Genomic DNA, 22,395 nt, shown 5'->3' on the forward strand with positions numbered 1-22,395 from the left:
CTCTAGGGGGGGCTGAAGTTGTCGTAGTGTTGTCAGCTTCTGGGGGGCTTCGCCCCCCAGACCCCCCTTACATGGGGAAACATTTACAACTGGTACTGGGCATGCGGTCTCCTGTGTAAAAAAAAAACGACGTTAAAACACACACATTGCAAATTGTAACAAATGAAGAACGGCAAACAGCTGTTCAGGAAATTAAAATGAAAACGAACAAATTAGAAAGTTATATGAAAACGACAGTTTGTAGAAATGAGCTCTCACACGCTTCCGAAGATTGATTTTCGCTCAGGTGTTTTCTCTATAAACTGTGTCATAAGTTCTTTGACATCCACAGTGTCCAAAATGTTTTGGTGGACAAGCATCAACGCAAGATGAGTACCGTAACTCGTTTTTGTGTCATTGAGCTTCTCAACCACGTTTTCAGGCGTCTTAGAGCAGAAAAAGAACGTTGTGATGATGCAAGCGAAACCGAGAGGCAAAAGCAGAGCTCCACGAAATTTTGCGTTTCTTTGAAAAGATTCAGTGTTTGAGGGTTTAGTTGCAATAGTATCTCAGCAACCTTTTGAACCGAGTTTGCGGTTTTTCCACTTACAACATCGCTGAGCAAAGTAGACTAAGTTCCGTTTTTAGGCGATCTTTTCTGATGGCATTGGGTAAGCTGATCTCAGTATCAGATCTTTCCTCACCGTTTGCACAGATCAAAAGGACCTTCTCTCTGTTGGCTGCTGTAAGCAGATCCGCCTGGTCGAATCTTCGATCAAGCTCAGCTTGAACCAAATCAAGGGCTTCGATGTATTGCCGTTTCTACGCTCCTTCTCCTGCAGACGACAAAGCATCCGATTCCTCTGTGTTTCGAAATCTTGCTGGAGTTTTTCTCACTCGGAAATCCTTTGGCGTCTTTAGTTTATTGACAGACGCAAAGACGTTCGCTGTTTCCATAAGCTTGGAAACGGATTCATCTTTTCTGAGATTTTTGATCCGTTCGCGGAGAGTGGTGATTGATTCCAAAGCTGAAGAAGCAAAGATCTTTGGAGCTGTCTTGCGACGGCTTCTGCAGACTGAAAAACTTCCCCGCTGCAGGTAATCGCAAAATAAAGCCGCGTCGTGCGTGCTTGTTTTACCAAGCCGAATATGTTTGCACGTGCGTCTCCTCTCATTGCACTACGGCAGTGGTCTCCAACCTGTGGGTCGCGACCCCAAGTGGGGTCGCCTTAACTTTTCCTGGGGTCGCCAAAACTCACCATATTCAATTTATTACCGAAAAAAAAAAAGACTACGATGCTAGTTTAGATTAACTTTTTGTATTCATGGTGACTCTAGAACGAGCGAATAGTTATTTATGCAGGAGTAGTGTGCAGACATTTCACCGGCTGTTTACGGTTCGCTTTGCAGCTAGTAATGGCAATTTGTAGCTAGTAGGCTAAATATAGCTAAATATTATACAAAAATGGCAGCAAAAAATACCAGAAAAAGATCATATGACGTTGACGAGGCTTTTTAAAACTTGGTTTTACTGATTCAAATCGCAACCCAAAGTGTCATAAAGTTCTCGCAGAAGAATCGACGAAGAAAAATAAACTTAAACGTCATTTAGAAAAAAAATCATCCAGGCTGCCTGCATGGATAAACCACATTTGAGTTTTTTTGAACGTAAATTGCAATCTCTTGAATTCAATTTCACTATCAGTAGGCTAAAACGTAAGATTGAAGATATGTCCAATGACGTTCTTGACCATATTGAAACCATCGCATTAACAGTGCAAATTAAATGTTGAAACAAATTGACAATTTTGTGTTCATGAAATCACGTTCGTGTGTTATGTGAAACTTCTTAAAAACAATCATTTGGAATACTTTTGTGTAGCCACATTTCTCTGTAATTGTGCATACTTACTCGTATTAGGCCTATTTAGTTTCAGCATTACTTGAAATATTTTTTCCGTATTGGAAGACAAAATGGGGTCGCATGTAAATGCTGATTTCGTTTTCGCTTAAATTGGGGTCGCTTCTTAAAAAGGTTGGAGACCACTGCACTACGGTATCTTCTGGCATGTCGGTCAGACTTGACAAGCATTATCATGTATTATTGTAATGTCCAGAAGTAGCCTACGCATGAAACGTAGGCTAAATAGTGCAGAATGATGTCCAATAAACGATGTACCGCCGTGTTAGTAGGGAAGGTGGCTAGCACCGCCACTAAGAGGTATAGCTCCCTGTGATTGACGACTCTTGCAATTGATGAGCGCGACACGTAACAGGAACTCGATTCATCGTAGCAATTAGTGTTCAAAAAAATTTCTGAAATTATGTTATGTAGGCCTACCTTAAATTGTCAGAATTTTCTAGGGGGGGCTGAAGCAATTATTAAAAATTCCAGGGGGGGCTGAATTTTCTCTAGGGGGGGCTGCAGCCCCTTGAGCACCCCTACTTCCCGCGCCCTTGAATTATTCAAGGAATTATTGTGCAGGTTACTATTCCCAGTAGGCCTACAGTTTAACGTGTTTTTGCTTGCAGTTTGAAGAATGATGCAGGATTTATAACATATTTTCACCTGGGTGTAGTTAGAGAGAGAAATATCAAAGCAATATGTCCATGCTCATAGAGTTCGAAAAGCCGTGAAGAGGTCTTCCGGTCCCACTGCACACAGCTTAAAACATGAATACTGCTATAATTCCTCAGTCAAATGCCTGGCTTACCGTAGGCTTTGAAGGAGATTTTAGTGGAAATGAATCAAGCGCTTCAACAGTGAGTTACAACATCACAACAGATATACAAAGACACGATGGATACAATTGCGATGTTTGGAGCATGCCTTCAAGAATTGTATTGCAGGTAAACTCGTCGTCGAAAAAATTGTGAGCTACAATAGCACTTTGAAAGTTTAATCTAAGCATTTCAGTTGAAACTAGATTTTTATGAGTAGCCATCTTCATTCAATAATAGCAATGGTTTAAAACAGCAAATTGTATTGTATTAGGCCTATATTTTGGAAAACTCGGACCACACTTCAATCTGAATTCCAGAAATGTTGTAGTAGATGATTATAGGCCTGATTATTGTTTTGAATGTAAACCAATCGATGCAAAAATAAACTGTTAAGCCTATATCAAGCTTAATATAAGTTTTTAGGCTAAGGTGGTGTTGTAGGTTAGCCCAAGTGGTTCTCTTTAGGGAACCACTTGGCTCACTACAGGATTTTTTGATTCCTGAACGGTATTAGTGTTCCAGGAAAGAAAAGCTGTGAGTAAAAAAACTGACGATTCTATTATTTGTTAATTCAAGTCACAAAAACCTACACAACGATGTTAGTTTAGTCCGGAATGTCCACAGCTCGCAATAACCAGAGGTTCTTAGTATTGACGCCCCTTTTAAAATCTCTCTCAAGCGCTTCTCAGTTCAGTTGTTTTTTTATTTCTGACCATCATATCAAAACAAAACGCAGCAAATTGTTTTGTTGCAGCAATATTTATTTATTTAATATTTATTTATCACAACCAAGGTTGCCAGTTTGGCAGTTTTGTTGGATAAAAAAAGATTAATTTGTGATTTTTTGCGATGTTTGTTGGAGAAGAATCGATAGTGTTTAACATTGTTTAAGAGGAATGTCAAAAAAAATTTGAGAATCACTGGGTTAACTTACAAGACTCAACATTCTGCAGTGACTATGAAAGAACGTTTCACACATTTCAAGTGTAATAATATAAATCACGCAAATCAAATTAAAACCTAGACCAGCTTTTAACCTGGTTATGACTGAAATAAAACTCATAGCCAATATTTTTGAAAAGCGTTACTTTTTTCAAATTTTCTAACTGCTGCTTCACACTTACTGAAGATGTGACTTACTGAAGATAGATCCCAAATCAATAACTTCTTTCTAATACAAAACTGTTTACATTTTCAGATTCTAACATTAGCGACACTTTTCTTCAACATTTTTGCTTCAGTTGTTGTATTTGGTGTACCAATTCAAGTCAAAGGAAGACATGTCTCTTTCTTGTTTTGTTGCGTTAGAATATTGAACATACTCGACATTTGGCAGGTACAGTGATCAATGTCAAATAACCCCAAATGATGTGAATGATTGAATGATATAGGACACACTCTTCGCATAGAGGTTTACTGAAAGAAGTAATCACAGGTTGTAGCCTACGGAACGTAAAAAAAAAAGGAAAAAGGATAAAAATGTTAGATTATGTCATAAAAGAGAATGGTGTATTGATGGATTGAATCTTTATTCTCAGACTGGAAAAGCTTTTTTGATATCTTAATCCTGACAGTTACGCATATAGGCTACTTGTAGAGGCTTTGAACCAATGATGCAGACCCGGTCACCAAGATTGACAGAGTGAAGTTTACGATTTTTAAAGTATTGTTGCCCGGGAATTATTCCATCCACTAGGTGCCACTGAACGGAGAGCAGTCCTTTACGTGCGTTGCTCAAGCGCATACAACGAGAGTCGAATCAGCGCTGCTTGATCTTGAAGCTTCTTCATTTACGAAGTCACGCGCTACCCAACTAAGCTAACGGGGCGCATGGGCGGACTATATGAATACAAAAGCAGATGATAGAGGTGTGTGCAGAAATGTTTGAACTTCTAATATCCCACTTAAATAGCCTACCGGTTATTTTAATGAAATGTTTATATATAGCCTAGTATTTTTATACATAGCTTACTTTTTATTATGGTATTTTTGTATAACATAACTTTGGTTTAACTTATAACAACATTTAAGTGTTGAAATTTACAAAATAATAATATGAAAAAGTGAGCTCGTGCTGTTAAACCAAACGATAAAAGTTTGTAAGTTGTGTGACTTAAAACTCTTCAAGTAGGCTATTACTTATAGAATGAGTTTTTTGTTGGAGTTCTGGTTATAAATCATTTGGTCCGTGCAACAGCTTTTTTTTTTGCAGTGCACAATTTTATTTATGTTTCCAATTTTGATCCCACGTGACTGCAATCCCAGCACTGTTATTTGCGACACCACGGGCTATCTTTTCACGACGGTAACTTTGTTTTCACCCTTGGTGGCTATAGTGATGGCAGTTGATCGTGCAGCTGCAGTATACTTTCACGTGCAATATAAAGCCAGCCCTAGAACTGAGGTAAGCTATGTAAAAGTTGTCAATTTGTACAATTTTTTAGACAAAACATTCCACCAAGACTGCCAACGTTGCAAAAACATGAAGAAAAATTTTGAGCTGAACTTTATAAACTAGTTTATATAGGGTTACCGGTACATCAAGGGTGCCATATAACTTAAGGCATGGCCACCTAAAAATACGGCCTGATTTGTCACATTTTGCAGAAATTTCCAGGTTTTTCTAACTTTGGGCAAACGTTTAAATAAATTTTTCTAAAAATTAGATTTTTACGCTTTCTTTATTCTTTTCCCCAGATGACACAATAGTTTTTAACATCTTCACATGTTGAAAAACAAAGAAAGTTTGATTTTGAAGATTTTAGTCAGACTGTTAATTTTCAATAACAGTCTGATTTTGCGTTTTTCAACTTACTTTTTCTCATTTGCTACTGCTTCCCCAAGGCAACAAAAAAGTTTTATGTCATTAGGAAACCGCAAAAAGTAAAAACATCTCAAAAAATGTCAGTCAAGCACTAGCAGTAGCTGTAATCAAAATCTGCAAGATGTGACAAATCAGGCCGCATCTCCAGGTGGCCATGCTTAAGGTTTAAACAAATCATGATGACATGATTATGAAGCGAGTTCTTTCGATGGTGTGAAGGCTAAAACCAGCTTTGGGCATTCAAAGTTTTATTAAAACTTAATTTCCAATCTGTAGCCTTAGATCAGTGGTTTCCAACGTGGGGTCCGCGGACCCTTTGGGGGTCCGTGAGAAAGCATTTGGGGTCGTGATTACCTTGATGAATTTTGACCTACCCATTCTTGGTAAAGCAAGCGATTATTGCTTTGTTACCATTCATAACCACTTACCTTTACGAGGCAGGATTCTCAGCTCATGTTATAATAAAAACTAAACATCGAAATCGCCTGGACGTTGAAGATGACATGCGTGCTGCAATGTCAAAAACTCAACTACAGTTCAGTCGTTTAGTTCAGGAAAGGCAACAGTAGCCCTCGATCATTAAATTTGCTTACGTTGAAACAGTTTCGGCATGGCACTTTGAGTCACATTAATATTCAAATACTGCTGACATTTCTTGAACAATTCATTCATGTTACAATAAAAACTAAACATCGAAATCGCCTGGACGTTGAAGATGACATGCGTGCTGCAATGCCAAAAACTCAACTACAGTTCAGTCGTTTAGTTCAGAAAAGGCAACAACAGCCTTCTCATTAAATTTGCTTACGTTGAAACAGTTTCGGCATGGCATTTTGGGTCACCTTCATATTCAAATACTGTTGACATTTCTTGAACAATTCATTTATTTTCTTATTTGAGCAACTGTTTAACCTGATATTTGCCGCAGGAGTCATAGCGGCAATCGGCAATGCAATATGACACAGTACAGTAGTTGAGTAGCATAATTATTACAATAGTCAATAGTATGTTAATTGAGTTTCAGGCAAAATTTAGGTAGGGGTCCGCAGAATTAATAATTTGTCTAAAGGGGTCCGAGAGAACAAAAAGGTTGGGAACCACTGCCTTAGCTGGTTTTGAAATCTACTAACCTTGGAACAACAGCTTATTTTATTAATTCACTTTATTCTCTTTGACAATTATGCCCGCTTCTAGCGAACGTGTGAGGACTGAGTCAACCGACTGTATATTGGGACTTGAAACATTGGAACACAATTTTTGTTTACAATAAGTTTGTCTGCTGCTCCTGGTCCAGTAGCCTCCTTGGTTTTGCGATATGTGTTCAATGTTGGATCGTAGCCTGATAGTTTGTTCAATGTTCACTGTCATCTTGCTTTGTCTTTATGGAATGAGGCGATGGAATATTGAGGGAATTAAAATTGGTGGGTAAACTAACTTTATTTTTATTCAGGTAAAATACATCTCGCTGATATCTCTCCTTGGTTTTTATGGAGTGTATTTGCTGCTGCCATGCTTCACCCACTTTGGAGCCTATGTTGCAGTGCCATGGCTTGGGGTGTGTTCTTTTGAATGGGGAGTTACCAACAGAACATTCGATTTGGTCCTCGCTTCTACAACGTTTTTCTTTATGATCATATTGATTGTAGCTAACATAGCTATACTTTTTAAAGTAAGTTGTTATTCAAAAAGCTGTGGGGCGGATAAGCTTCATAACAGCTTTGGCGTTGTAACTATTTACTTTCGAGAAGGTGAAGCATTGTTAGGCTAGTGCTGAAAAATTGTGGAGAGATCAATAGTTTTAAAGGTCTGTGATTTTTCTGAACAAAGTTTGAACTTCAGTCCCCATTCATTTAAATTTCACGTCCTTGTTTTAATTTAATTTTGTTTTCTTTGGGTGATGCGGAACCACAAAAGCACTACAACCAAAAGCGGGATACAACCTTAGCATGACACCCATTAACATATAACGGTGCTGTATTTTCGCTGTACTAAACGTTGTTTCAAGATTAATCCGTTTCTCTTAACCTTTTCAATTTTTATGGTTTATTTTAAGCCAAAAGATTGGTTGCTGGTAGCATATAGGAATAGTAGGCTATAGCTTACTTGATTAGATTAGTCTAAATCTTGTATTGAGTAGCATTGTCACAGTCGCATCTTTTGATCACATGCGATTAGTTTTACGTATTAATGAAGGTCTGATAGTTTTCAGCAAGACCATTTTAGTAACATTCACAAACTTTAAATTGCAAGTCGCAACTGTGATTCAGAGGTTTTTGTAGTCAAAGCATAAGTGCCCCACAAGTTGTCTTTGGAAAAAAAGAAGTAGTGTATTTTGTATCAAGTGTTCTACAAATCGTTTGTAAAATATAAGCCACAATACATTTGAGGAACAAAACTTCAGTGTATAAAGTTACCCATTAAAAACAAGCTGGATCAGAAAAAATAGAACTTTACAGAGCCCATGACAACTTCAAGCATATCGTCGGTGTCCGTATCGGTCACATATAGCTTGCAAAACCACAAATACTGTCGTCAAGGCGCTAGTGCTAATTAAAAACAACCTTTCTGCTAGATTTGAAAACAAGTTTCATTGAATTTTATATAAGTGAACCACTGCTACCGAGCCAAAACTGATAGGAAGTGAGCTACAGTATATTGAACTCCCTGAACATCTAATTCTAGAATCAAACACTATGCACATCCTTTTTCACCACAATTTTTTTGTCAAAGTTGCCTAGTTGCTTTGTTTAGGTCCCTTTTTCATCTTGAATAAACAGTGCGGAGTAACCGAGGGAAGATTTGAACCGGAGCTTTATCATGCGTCACACTACAGTTTAATATTCTACTTGCAATAAAATATCAATATTGCTTTAATTGATTAACCGCAAAGCCTTTTCTTGTGAGTGGCTCGATTAATTTTGTACAATCCTCACTGGGGACTCACAGATGAGGATGCAAAAGAGACAGATAGAACGGATGAAGCGATTGGGGCTTAAAGACAAAAAGAACACGAAGAAAACAAAAGAAGTACCGGTAAAGAAAAAAGAAACCGAGCAGTGCGTCCAAATGAAAAAGTAAATTCGACAAATTATATTTAGCTAGTTTTCTAAACTGATCAAGTAAATATGATGTAAAACGACATTGATGGCGACATCGTAGACAATGCTAAAAACTTATAATGGCAACAATGAAGACGAGCTCATCAATCTATCAACGCTTATACAATTATGTTGGAGATCCAATTGTTATTTTCCATCATTAGACTAAATAATTTAGACTTTAGTGGTATTTTAAATTATTTACTAAACGAAAACAAATAGTCAAAGCATAAAAATGTACAAACGTGCCTTTTGAAGCAGATTACCCTGCCGTTATCTGCCTTATTTAGGCAATACATTCAACGTAATTACTAAACTTAATTAAAGGAAATAAAACTCTAGTCTAGTTTTAGTTTATCATTAGAACATTGGTGACACAAAAGCAGGAAAAACCTGCCTTTATTGTATGGCAAGTTTAAAAACTGATCGTTGCTTGATCCAAATCAAATGACTGCAATGAATCTCATTCGAGTACGGTTGCTTCATGGCGCGAATAGTAGTTAGCCTCACAATTTCTTAGTTTGAATTTGAAAGTCTTTGTTTTCCAGTTATTATTGGTTGATATAATTGTACAATTCGATACGATCAGCTACTTTTTGAAAACGTCCGATTAGAATTTATTTTGCGTGATATAGCCTTTTTAGAGCTTTAAATTTTTTAGTGCTTTACTATAGTTTGTTCTTTCTTTGCTGTATGAGTTCATCCGGTAGACTTTCAAAGTTTAGTTTTTCAATCATAGAATCGGTTTATAAACATCTAATTCAAGTAACACAATCAGACGTTATATATTTTTTTTAACGTAGAACACCAATGTTTAATGAAACAATAGTTTGATAATTTGTAATTTGATGTGATCAGCTTTAAAAACGATGACGTTAATTTTGTTGTTGCTTTAATCTTGAATGCTATGCAAACATACTTAACAAATTTATAAGACATATTGCGCATACAAACAGTAGGCTATTGAAGATATAAATATAATTTTATTAAACGTTTTTGATCCGTGTGTTTCTATCTGGACTTCTTTACCAGCAAAGCTATATGAGACTTCTTCCTAAAAGTTGTTTTTATTACTGTAAATGTCATTTTTTAATTATTGCCTTAGTTTAAATTTAAAACACACAAGTTAACATTTGCCTAAGTTTGTTTTTATAGCTAAATTAGACCATACTTTCTTTTATGAGGTTGCACAAAAGCGCTGATGATATTGTTGACATTCCACCTGCTTCGAATGGCACTTCAACAGGCACAACTTCACATTTGAGCAAGCGCGTGGGAAAACGAGTTCCTCCGTCATTGCAACTAAGAACGTTTACTAATAGTTCCATTAAGAAGCCGAATGGTACTAGTGAAGAATCAGAACTCTTTGTTCCACGTAGGCAATCTTCCTTTTCAAAACTATCTACCACACCCTCTTACACGCCATCTAATAGAGTTAACACAAGATTACAAAATATACGCCCGAAATCTCTAATATATCCTTGCACTTCTGCAAGTTTCTCACCTCACACACCATCTTATGAATTCAACAGTCCAACAACACAACCTCCATCCCCTTTGATTTTATTTTCTGACGATGGAACGCAAAACAAGCAAATTCACAAGCAAGGTAGGAAGGTCGTAAAATGTTGCTATTGTATAACTTAAACTATGCTAAACAATTATTGAATGGAGGTTATTTAATATGAAAAAACTTAAAACAAAGGCTACCTTTCCGCAAAAAATATTACTTTTTTTAAAAACTGAATTATGACATTTTTATACAGTCTCATGAGCACACTGTATAATAATAATGCTAGTTTTGATCAGGGGCGCCGGAACGATTTTTAACTGGGGGGGGGGGGGGGTCAGGATTATGAAAAAATGGCACTTTTGTTGCTGAAAGGCCAATTTTGTTTTTAGTTTTAAGATAAGATACATCGATAATGCTCATCTATCAGCTCATTATCGAGTAATGACACAAGTGTACGGTATACAAAGAACAATGGCTCGGAAGGGCATAATGCTATGTTATAATGATGTAACCTACAGTGATACAGAATTTTGTGTCGCGAATATTATTTTGAGGCAGAAATGAAAGATTATAATTAGGCTAAAAGCGAATAGCTGAAATTGTTATATCGTATTGCAAAATGACCTTAAAAGGGCACCATTGCCTCCCCTGCCCCCATCCACAAAAAATTGAGGGTAGGGGTCCATCCGTCCTATAAGGTGTGATATCCCCTGGTAAAAAATAGGCTAACGACGAAGGCTAACAAGGTTAACGGTGCAGCATAAAAACTTTATTCAGAAAACTAACACTAAAGCAATAAGTTATTTTGGCAGCCGATTGTAGCATCGAATAGACAGCGATAGACACGTGTTTCGCCCATGAGGCTGGGCTCATCAGTATCGCACCGTATTCTTGCCACTTGAGTTATCGACCGCCGAAATTCTTCACACTAAAGCAATAGTTTGTGGCAAATACACTTAGGCCAATATAGCCTACCATTTTTTCTGAAAAGACCGAAATATATGCTACATTTAATGTGATATTCACTTTATGTTTGTCTTAAACTTTAGTCAAATCATGGTCTCTTCACCGGAGTTCAAGCGCTGACAATATTCTCAACAGTCATCAAGGCAAATTATTCCAGTTTCCAAAGCAACAGACACCTACCTTGTTACGACGAGTTCTCGACTACCCGATCGGTAAGAGTCGTTCTTTCTCGTGTTGTTACTTTTACACGTTTATCAAGAGCCATTTCACGTCAGTGATTTCTTTGCTTTTACTTCGACTTTCCTTTTCAAGAAAGATATTTTTAGTAATTTTGAATAAATTTATAATGTTTTTCACTCCGCATAAAAAGCACCCAAAAAGGTAAAAGTTAAAGAATGGACGTGGCTGCTAACAGCTGACTGTTTTTTGTGTGATGTGTTGTATATACCTCACTAAAATATTTCAGTTCTTGTTTAGCAGATGTTTACCAGACGTTTATCCATTTTCATAGAAACAAACTTTTTCCAACAGACTTGGTCTAAAGATTGATCACAAATTATAATAAAAAAAAATCAGTCACAATAACAATACTAACATACACAGTCTAACTTATTCTTTTAATTCCAAACATAGCAGATGTCTAGAAAAAGATAGAAGTGGTAGAATTTACAACTTTGTTGTAAGTGAAGCGGAATGCGTCACAAGAGTATCAAACAACCCCGTGATGTGTCTTGTGCCACTTTCCGATGTCACTTTTGATCGAGAGTCTGAGTTTTATGATATTTTATTTGTTTTATTTTACGCTCGACATCACAAAATATTTAAAGATGCAGTGGCTTCCTTCAGAATGCTTGAACTTTTGTCATAATAGAAATTATTTGAACCTCCTGGACTGTGCTAGGTTGAAAAAAGGGAAGCTTTATACGCCCAAGCTTTATATGTTGAGTTAATACGTCTGTACTTTTAAGTTTTAACAGCACTATAATTTATTTATTCAGATGTAAATTGTCCAATAAACAAAATAATTTAAAATAAAAAAGGCATTAAAAATTTAAGCCTCAACCTTTATTGTTGATATATCATTTTATTTTAAATAGCCTATAAATACGCTATTGCAGTAAATTTTTGGTGAAATTTAAACGCTTCTGCAATTTAGAGTTAAATAGAATTCAGTGTCAACTATGTTCGTCAATGGACAAATTATTATCAAATAATTGAAAACTAATTTTAGTAAGCTAGTACAATAGCCACTTTAGTATAAAAAAAAATTAAGTGAAAAATTATGAAACATTTGCAAAATGATTTCTTCTTGAAGAGGCTTGTTTGGGCAAGAGTTTGCATATTTACTTCAATACTTATTAAATTCATCGTCAAGCAGCAGTTCAATTTTTTCTTCAATGGATGAATACTGCATGCTACAGTCTTGTTCTTTGATTCTCTTGCCAGGACATAGTATTGATGGCCTTACGCCAGGGATGTCCAAACTTTTTCCCAGGCAGACCAGATTTGATAATACGAAAGTGCGGCGTGCCAACATCCTCTAGTACAGGGGTGGGGAACCTTTTTAGTATTGCGGGCCACATAAAATGAGAAAAAACAAAGGCGGGCCACTAAAAATTTCGAAATTTTAGCTAGTAGCTTGACAACGGTGACAATGCATTCTTTCACGAATTCTCCATCTGCATGTGGTTTCAGCTTCTTTGTTATCAGTTCAGTATGGTAACTTCATAACTCGTTCTGACAATATCTTCACCCTGTTTGCAGTAGCCTACCTTGACAAAGTGCTTTGCTGCGCTTGTAACTCTCTTCTAAGGACACTAATCTTATCCTGCCTCGCCTGCCCTGTTAGCTGTTTCAAATAGCAGGAGTCATAATGACGCTCTAAATGTGATTTTTTCTTTGCTGCTACAGATTTACCACAAACAATGCACACAGGTTTGCCACTTAGGCTACTTCAACAAAGTACAAGTTTGTCCAATCTTTCTGGAACATTCTGCCTTCATCACTAATCTTTCTTTTCTTTGCAGAAGCCATTATACAACGTAAAATTTTGCTAATTTGAGAAGTAGGCTACTCTGCAAAACACTTTTCACGAATGGCATAACTGACCGATTAACAATAACTGGTCACATTGTTGTTACAAATTGCCTTCTATGATGGATTAACTAGTCATAGAAAGCCATTCGCAATATACCGAGAATGCAGAGCCTAGCCTACTCTTTTTTGAGCTGTTGTTTCAATATATTTTGGGTAAAGAAATATTGACGCGGGCCACATGGAACAGTCACGCGGGCCGCATTTGGCCCGCGGGCCGCAGGTTCCCCACCCCTGCTCTAGTAACCAACATCCTGGGTTAGCATTGGTAACCTCACATGAACAATGGCGTTAACAGGGGTTCAGGAGGGAGTGATGGATCCGCGTCTGGAATGATAGGAGTCCCGAAACCTTTTCAAAGGAACGGAAACTTGAAGGAAAAATACCGCATACTATTTTACTAAAGTGTATTTGCATCAAGTTGATTTTTATTCAGACACTACTACTACTTTTGGGGAAAAACTAAATCCTTTTTTCGATAATTTTACTAAGTTAGTATTTTCTTCTACAGTATATATGGTAGCCTAGTCCATAATTTCTTTTTTCCACGTGTGTCTTCTTTTAGAGGGCGATTATTTTGACGCCTTGAGCTCTCATTATAGTTTCGGCCTAAATTATTCTTTCAACGGCCCTGAATATGAATGTATAAGCCGGTCTAAGTTTTTTGTTTGATTTAATAATAATACGTTTTGCCTTGTCATTGAATTATTTTAAATAACTTCATGCTTGTTTGAGTGTTCTTACGCTTGCCATCAATTTTATCAGAAGGCTGAATGAAAGATATTCCAGTCTGTGGTTTCTTATAAAGCAACCAAAAAGTTTGTATTGAATGGTTTTGATAGTTAGAATTTACTTCTAGTTTGCTTCAATTGGTAAAAACAATTCAATGAAAAAAATTATGTTTAGGAAAGCCAACCGAGGTGGACAACCAGTCTACAAATTACACAGGCTCCAGTGATGAGGTAGGCTACGTAGAGCATGTTGAAATCATTTGCACAATCACTAAATCTCATGTACAGTAGGCTGCACTTAGGCTACGCTTTCAAGGAACATTTTTGAACATATCTCTGCAGAAAATATTACGCAACCATTATTAAAAATGGCAGGTCACCAACCGGTGCTGCTATAGCTTGAAGTTTTCTGCTGCTTTATCTATTCCTCATGACCTAAAAAAACATGTTGTCAAATCTTAACCTTCTGACTGTTTAACTCAAACATCTTATCGCAAGCCCCAACTCTTCATTTGTTTCCTTTTGTGTAATCACTCAGCTTTTTATATGCGCAACTCAGAGGGCTTATACAGCGGTAGACCTCCTGCTGTAGTAGCCTCACCGACATGCATTGGGCTCCAACTTCTATAGCCTACATAAGCACAAGGATGAATGTACTCACCATTGGAATAACATGTGACCTTTCACAAATAAACCTTGGCATTACTTAAGATAACCTATCCAGCAGTGTGCTTCTGATGGGTGACAAGCGTCTGTTGTTACAAATTTTATGTTGAGTTTTTCGTGCAATAAGTAGGCTATAGGCTAAGCTCCAACACCAGAAGTGTGTTGAGGTAATCTAATTCAGCGCAGTTTTGGGATTAGAAACGGAGGTAGTTTATTACAGTCCTATGAATTTTGCTACTTTATCGACTAATGAAGCAAAAATAAATTAAATAAAAAAATACCCAAATATTGGTTGAAAAAAGCTTATAAAGGATAAATTTATCTTTATGGAGTTTTAAATGAGACATTTAAAAAGGAGGATAAAGAGACCAAAGACTGGTTACTCTTCAATAGCTTATTTATGTAGCTCGCTAAAAAAATATCGACATTGTGGGTGTAGATCAGGGCTACTCAACTGGCGGACCGCGGTCCGAATCCGGACCTTCTGGGTGTTGAAGGTGAACCTCGGGCTTCTGGAAGAATAACCTCATTGTCACATTTTAGGGCCCCTTTAAACAGATTCCCATTGGGGAAAAGATTTTTTTTTTTGTGATTATTCAAGGGGCTGGGGGCTTCGCCCCCAGACCCCCCAGCGCTTTGTCGTCTTCTCTGATGTGCGATCCACACAGCTACACTACAAAGAAACACAATACATTTTTTCCTTTTTTATTTCTTTGTTTGTGTCAGACAAAAATCCAAGCCGTGTTACATACTACCTGAAAAGTGTTTCGGTGCTCGTAGGCTACTAACTGGTTGTTTAATTTTCGTGGTTGCATATACCGCACCGCAAAAATATTCAACTTGTCAAAATGGACCTTTACTAACATTAGTTGAGTAGCTCTGGTATAGATCAATGGTTCTTAACCATAGGGCGTCAACCATTTCACATGTGGGGCGCGAGATCTTCAACAATATTTAAAATTTTTGCAGTATGCAGTGAATTGTTGCGCAATTTCTGGAGTTAAACCTCAAATTAATAATAATTATGTAGTTGCTGAAAAGCAATTTCAACTACAATTTCTTACTAGCACGTAGGCAACTATGATCAATATAATATAAACAAATTACTTTTGGTGTTACACTTGTTCAAAGTTATGAGGGAAAGCGCAAAGCATGTGATCCATGCTGAAGGAAAGCGTGTCAGAAAAAAGGTTAAAAACCACTGGTGTTGATAAAAAGTCGACCATTGGCTCCTCCCAGAAACCGTGGGCGTCGTTATAATGACATCTATTGATGCTATTATAACGACGTCCACGCAGAAACAAACATAAGCAATAAGTCACGGTTTCGTTGATGAAGCCGCAGCGTTTTTGTTTTAATAAAGACTTTGTCCGAGGCAGATGGCATGATAGACAAACGTACCATGGACGTAGTAGGCCATCAAGTGACATGTAGAAAATGTCTTTACAAATTATCTGTTTAAATGAGGTCAAGTTATTTTGCGAAACGTCACACTTTTGCAACGTCAGACTTCCATTATAGACTATAATGACACTTTTTCACTCTCGCTTGTTAGTATTTTGCTTCAATGGTGGATTTTCAACAATGTGTTTACGTAAAAAGAAGTGTGTGAGGCTACTTACAGGAGTTTATCATATCACACAATTAACAATAAAAGTATTGGTTGAAGCCAACAGTGCAGCTATACGTACTTGTTTAGTTGACGTTTTGCCCAACAACTTACAATTATTTTGCGCTTTCTGTTCGGACAGTGAAACAATAAGAATTTCATTAGCGTTATTTTTTTAGCCTAAGGGAGCCACCGGTGCGTCAGTGACTCTGCGGTAATGTCTTATCGTTCACTTTAACCTAAAATAAGTGTCGCCTTTGCTTATAACTTAAAGCAGGCCGACAAAAAAACAATGTCCACATATACTGCTCTTTTGTTATCTCAAACGGTTTATATTATTATTCATAACAAATATTTCAGTACTTTTGTGATCAGGCTTAGCCTGCCAGGTGTCCAATCAAAGGATAAGCACCAATTGCAACCCTTTTTGATTGTTATTTTTATCTGGTTTAAAATTGTTCTTTTAACTCAGATGGAATTCACTTGAATTCTTAATTTTATTAAAACATATTAGTGCAGCTCTAGTAACTTCAAGTACATTTTTCAGACTGATACACCAAGACGCAAAAATACTAACTCTTCAACTTCATCCTATTTCTCGTTCACTTTTGCGTCACCTAAAGGAACTTCATCATTTAAGAAAACAAAACGAAGAAGTCGAAGAGTCCGCAAGAACGTTAGCAAGATTACAAAAATGACAACAACGATATGTTTGGTCTTCATCATTTTGTATTTTCCATTTTTAGTAAGTAAAACACGGTATGCAGGTGAACGTACTAGAAAATATATCCTTCGTTAAAAGTTACGCTTAGTTGTGAAATTGACAGCGATGAATTTCTGCCAAAGCTAATTGTAAAAGCATTATACATACATTCGACATACTAAACTCATGGAACAATTTTCAAAAGTGTTTCACATAAATTTTATCACTTATTTTCAGCTGCCTCTCGTAACGCAGCAGTAGGCTATTATTTGCACTGTCTTAACATCATTACAGAAACATTGTTTCCAAATCGGTTTAACCCTTTGAAGGTTGGGGCGGGGCTGTCAATTCAACTTTTTGTATCAACAGTTGTATCTCTAAAACCACTGAGGCTGCGACTACGAGATTCCTTGACTTTTTCTAGCTTTTATTCACCTCTATTGAGCTGAAATTTTGAGCGAATAAAGGTTATAAATTGAGAGATATAAGACATTTCTCAGCACATCCTCTGAAATATTTCATATTTTATTGTTCAAAATTTTCCCACCAGCTGGATGAAAGTAATTAATTTGGCCCATGTCTCGTTAATCCTAACTGTTTCACAGCGTGAAGGGAATTGGCTGTATGTAAAATTATGTAAAAAAAATTTAATCACAACATTGCAATGCATGTTCTTCATTAGCCTACTCTACCAAACAATATTGTGTAAACTCACGCTACAATTACAATCATAAGTCACCTCAATATTTCAACGTATATGAGCAGTTCTAAAATTCACATAGTTTTAATTTTGGGATATGCTCAACGTGAATAATTTTACAAAGTGAATCCCAAATTTTGAAACCGTGCCTTAAAAAATAACGGAGATATCACTTCTAAAGCATAAGAAAAATCGATAGCTCCCCCGTAAACTGAGCAAGACTCCAGGAGCCCAACCTTCTAAGGGTTAACGGTAAAATTATCACCATGATATTTCTTATAACACGGTTGATTTATACTGCCAATGGGCAAAAGAACTCTTATTGCTATTATTATTAGTTCTAATTTTACTTCTTACACATCCCAGCTATGTAAAAGAAATGCTGCTAGCAAAAAAGCATGAATTTTATTCAGATTCGAAAAATGGTTCAATTGATACCAGGCGACTACTCAACTGTGCGCATTCCTTCCGGTGTTGAAATAGCCACATTGTTTGGACCACTTCTCTCTCCTCTGTTCAATCCAATTGTCTATGTCTTCCTGAACCCACATTACAAAAGGCATTGCATCAAACTGCTAAGGTACAAAAATCAGTTTCAATATCGTCAGTTGTCAACAGTTGTCAATTGTCCGCCCCCTTAGCTCAGTGGTTACGCGCCCGGCTCAAGACCACGCAGCGCAACTTCGACTCTCTGGGTGTGCGCTTGAGCAACTCATTTCACGACTGCTCTCCATTCAATGAATTGAATAATTCCCCGGCAACAACACCTTAACAATCGGAAAACTTCACACTGCCAATCTCGGTAACCCCTGCGTCAAGAGCCTCTACAAGTAGGCTATGCGAAACTACCACGAATAACCAATCAAGGCACTGAAATGGGTCAATTTTGTTGTTTATTAGTTGAATCAGCAATGTGTTTAATACGAAGTATTGCATTATTTTCTTAGTTTTTGAGGGGGACTTTCTACTTTTTACAGAATTTTTTTCTAAATTTACTTTCTAAAAATTACTTTCTAAAGTATTACTCACTAAAAATTACTTACTTTCTAAAAATTACTTTCAAACACTTCTACTTCTAAATCCATTGTAGAAACCCTGCTTGCCCACTGCCCGAATGCCGCTGGTAGGCTAACATTTGTAAAATGAGATTGAGCGAAGCAAGCAAGAAATTTTGCAAAAAGAGACAAAATTGCATGTTTTTTCTCGATTTTGCTACTGTGCGTAGCCAACATATCCTAATCAGATGGTTATTTTTTCATTTGCGATTTTTGAAGCAGCAGGTTTATTAGGGTTGGTAGTTTTGGAACATTTTGTTTCGTTTAATTAAATTCGGTGGGATGGCTCAGTGGATAGGCCGTTGACTTTTCAATTAAGCTGGTTGTCGGCAAACACCGCTCACCTCACCCAGGGTGTAGTAAATTGGTTGGGCATAGTTGCTGAAGGAAAGGCGACAGAGAGAAAAGAACTGTCCACCCTATTCTCATTAGTGCCAAAGGTTTAGTAGTATAATGAGAACCTTAACTTTTCACACCCGACACAAGAACCTAGTATGAGACAATCTTTATCATACTGTGATTAGCTACTGATCAAACTAAGAAAGATGTGACAATCCTTAGGAGCAAAATGGTTGGAACGCCTGGTTAATCTAATCAAAAAATAAAGAGCACAAAATGTAGATACCAAACTCATGTTCAGCAAACAAACGTTTCGAAAACTATACTGTCTTCATCTTCAGTGTTATTCATCTTCAGTGTCTTCATATCACTGAAGATGAAGACAGTAGATAGTTTTCGAAACGTTTGTTTGCTGAACATGAGTTTGGTATCTACATTTTGGGCTCTTTATTTTTTGATGTGACAGTCCAATGTTCGAAACAGAACGTAAGGAGGTAAAGAATAAACATTTTAAACCTGTGTGAACCAAGAGTTCTGTCCAAAGATTCGACGTAATTGATAAAGTGGTTTGGAACAGTTGCAGTAGACTAATGCTGTATTTTCTTTTTTAGCAAGTAGCCTACTGAATACACTATATGATAAACTTTTATGTAACTAATTATGTATGTGGTCTTAGAAAAATGAAAATAAAGTGTTGGGAGACTCCTTGTTTCCGGAAGACGAACACTGTCACCAATAGAAGGGTCTTCAGAACCAAGAAAAAGAACATCACCGCAAAGCAAGGAATAACAAGTCCCACAGAACATGAAGCAAAATCAAACTATTCATTAGATGATGTGTTTTTGCCAAACAACTGTGAAAAATCAAACAGGAATTTATAAAAATCAGCAAGAAGTTTCTAGAGGAAATAAAACTGTAAATTTGCTGAAACTAAATGAGACCAAAACATAGGCTACAGTAGGTTGTTGCTAAAAGCTATGGGTTCATTTTGCAGCCAATCTGCATTGATGTCAATATTGCATTACCAGTTTTGTTTCTTTTCAATAACCATTTAACATTTTTAGTAAGTGGTGACTAGCGGTATTCAGATATATTATGTTAATATGCAGAAAATGGGGTAAGCAATTTAACGTATTAGAGAACAACTACACGCCAAGTAAATCTGGTGCAAGAAATAAGCTCAATTACGGATCAAAAGATACATTGCCTGGAAATGCAATGTTCAAAATAAATGTATGACATATATAATTAATGTATTATTATGTTAATTTGGTTTATTGAAGACTTTCCAACAATGTTGTAAAATTTAAGTTGATTTTGGAGAGTTATATCAAGTACTGTCCCACGTAAGTTTGATACATGTTAAGTTTGATACGTGCATGTCAGAACATACGTCTTCCTTTTTTCATCTTAAAAATCTTCAAAAAAATTGAAGCCATTTTACATTGATACCTTGTTAAAAAAAACTTTGATTGTATAAATGAAAAGCCTGCAGAGGATATGGCAACAGAATCTTCTGTTTGTGGCAATGATCTCCAATACAAAACAGTTTATTTTTATCTAAGCTTAAAATGCAGCAAACAGTCTTGGTTTTATGCGGTAATCGTTACTTGAATTTAACGAATTTAATTAGTAAATTGGACTTAACAATTTTTTTTTCTAGTACCAATAATGTAGATCAGCGTGGTCCAACTACAGGCCCGCGGGCCGCATGCTGCCCGCGAGCTTTCACAGTATTGATTTATTTGTATTTATGTTACAGAGAGTAATTTCAATTACAACAAGTACAGCATTTGGATTAAAAGTGTCAAAAATGTAATTCAAAGTTGTAGACAGCATGGCCCATACTGTTTCAACCTATATCAGGTCTCGTCAGTACAACTGAGATGGAATGCAAGTGGAATGCTTCCGTTTTGTGAAAGATATTAAGGATTTATCTTGTGAATTTGAGAATAGATTTAAAGATTTTGACAGATTAAAACCTAATCTCCATTTGTATAACAATCCTATGGATGTTAATGTGGAAACACAGCTACCAGAACTTCAGCTCGAACTCTGCGAGCTTCAGAGCAACCAATTCTTGCTGTCAAGGAAAAATGAAACCTCAGAGTGCTTTTGGAAATTAGTCTGCAAGGATAGATTTCCCAAACTGAAAAATTTTGCATTAAAAATGCACTCAATGTTTAGAAGCACATAGCCTACATGTGTGAGGGTACATTTTCTAGAATGAAGCAAGTCAAGTCTAAAAGCAGAAATCGAATGATAGACGAAACACTGGAGGATAGTCTCCGACTTGCTACCACTAACATTGAAATTGATGTAGATTCTAGCAATAAATTTCTATTTGCTATTGTTTAACAATTTCGATTACGCACTCACTATCGTTTTATTGGAAATGGCCGCAAGTTGTCACGTTTTTATAAAGTGAAAAGTAAGTAAGTCAAAAGTCAAAAGTAGTTGGACCAAGCTAATGTAGATAATTAGATTGTTGGCAAGCTAAACACAAATTGTTGAAAGATATTATGAAAATTTGTAATTGGAAGTAGGCGGGTTGTGAGATCACAGCACTTTGACAAAAAAGACAAATTTTTTTCGAAAGTTTCCTGATCGTTTTTAAGAACAACTGTGTGCAATATGCTCGTACATGAGTTTTCAAGTTTCCGATTTATCATTAGCAAGATATTGCATTTAACTTTTTGCCATCAAATCAAAGAGTAGTGACGGCAAAGAATTCCGTTGTAGAACTACTAGTATTACAATCATGTTTGTCTTTATTTTCAATAAGAAAAAAATTGTAATGTAGTTGTTTAATGTAATTTTTCTCTGTTGCATTACTTTGACAACAAGTCGGGTTGTTTGCATGCCGTACAAACTACCTTACCAGTACGTACTGGAGAATAAAAATTATTAACTAGTAATAAAGAATCAGTGTTCTGTATGCAATGCTTTGTATTAACTTATCATAATGTACGTGGTACTTGGCACCGAATACCCACGTCGATGAAAGGTAAATATTTTGTTTGATTTGTTAGTTTACGATTAAAATACGTCTGACAATGTCAAGGGAATAGAACGTAATTGTATCAAACAGTGTTTGCTTCTTTAAGTGTTCATTGGCAGCACTTGCAGTCAAGCAGGGTACACGCCTTTACAGGTGTGTTCCAAAGATCGGAAGTAAAATGAACAACTAGCCTAGTAGAAGAACAATATACCTTAAGACCATTTTTATGCGAAGCACACTAGAGCAAAGTTGCTAAGAAATCTTTGAGGAATTCGGATAGCTTTTGTTTGAAGTATTGATATTTTAGGACAACTAATACAAAAAAGCTTTATTTATAGTCCAGCAATTCACTGATACCACAGGCAGGCTAATTAAACATTTGAAATAAAAGAT

The 22,395-nt window shown here is 36.5% G+C and overlaps 1 protein-coding gene across 2 annotated transcripts; it reads left to right on the forward strand.

Annotated features, from left to right (window-relative positions):
• Positions 1-2,516: 2,516 nt before the first annotated feature.
• Positions 2,517-22,092, forward strand: LOC145772107 (uncharacterized). Of its 2 annotated transcripts, XM_082583942.1 has the most exons (11): positions 2,517-2,829; positions 3,902-4,039; positions 4,916-5,107; positions 6,978-7,196; positions 8,474-8,601; positions 9,810-10,234; positions 11,188-11,316; positions 14,105-14,160; positions 16,752-16,949; positions 18,021-18,187; positions 19,678-22,092. In XM_082583942.1, exons 1-11 carry the CDS (start codon positions 2,653-2,655, stop codon positions 19,880-19,882), a joined length of 2,034 nt encoding a protein of 677 aa, XP_082440068.1. In that variant the 5' UTR covers positions 2,517-2,652; the 3' UTR covers positions 19,883-22,092. The 2 variants fall into 2 exon arrangements, with proteins under 2 accessions (XP_082440068.1, XP_082440069.1); XM_082583943.1 differs by lacking the exons at positions 3,902-4,039; positions 4,916-5,107.
• The last annotated feature ends 303 nt before the right edge of the window (positions 22,093-22,395 follow it).

The sequence above is a fragment of the Aplidium turbinatum genome, chromosome 6, assembly GCF_918807975.1.
Source record: "Aplidium turbinatum chromosome 6, kaAplTurb1.1, whole genome shotgun sequence".
NCBI lineage: Eukaryota > Metazoa > Chordata > Ascidiacea > Aplousobranchia > Polyclinidae > Aplidium > Aplidium turbinatum.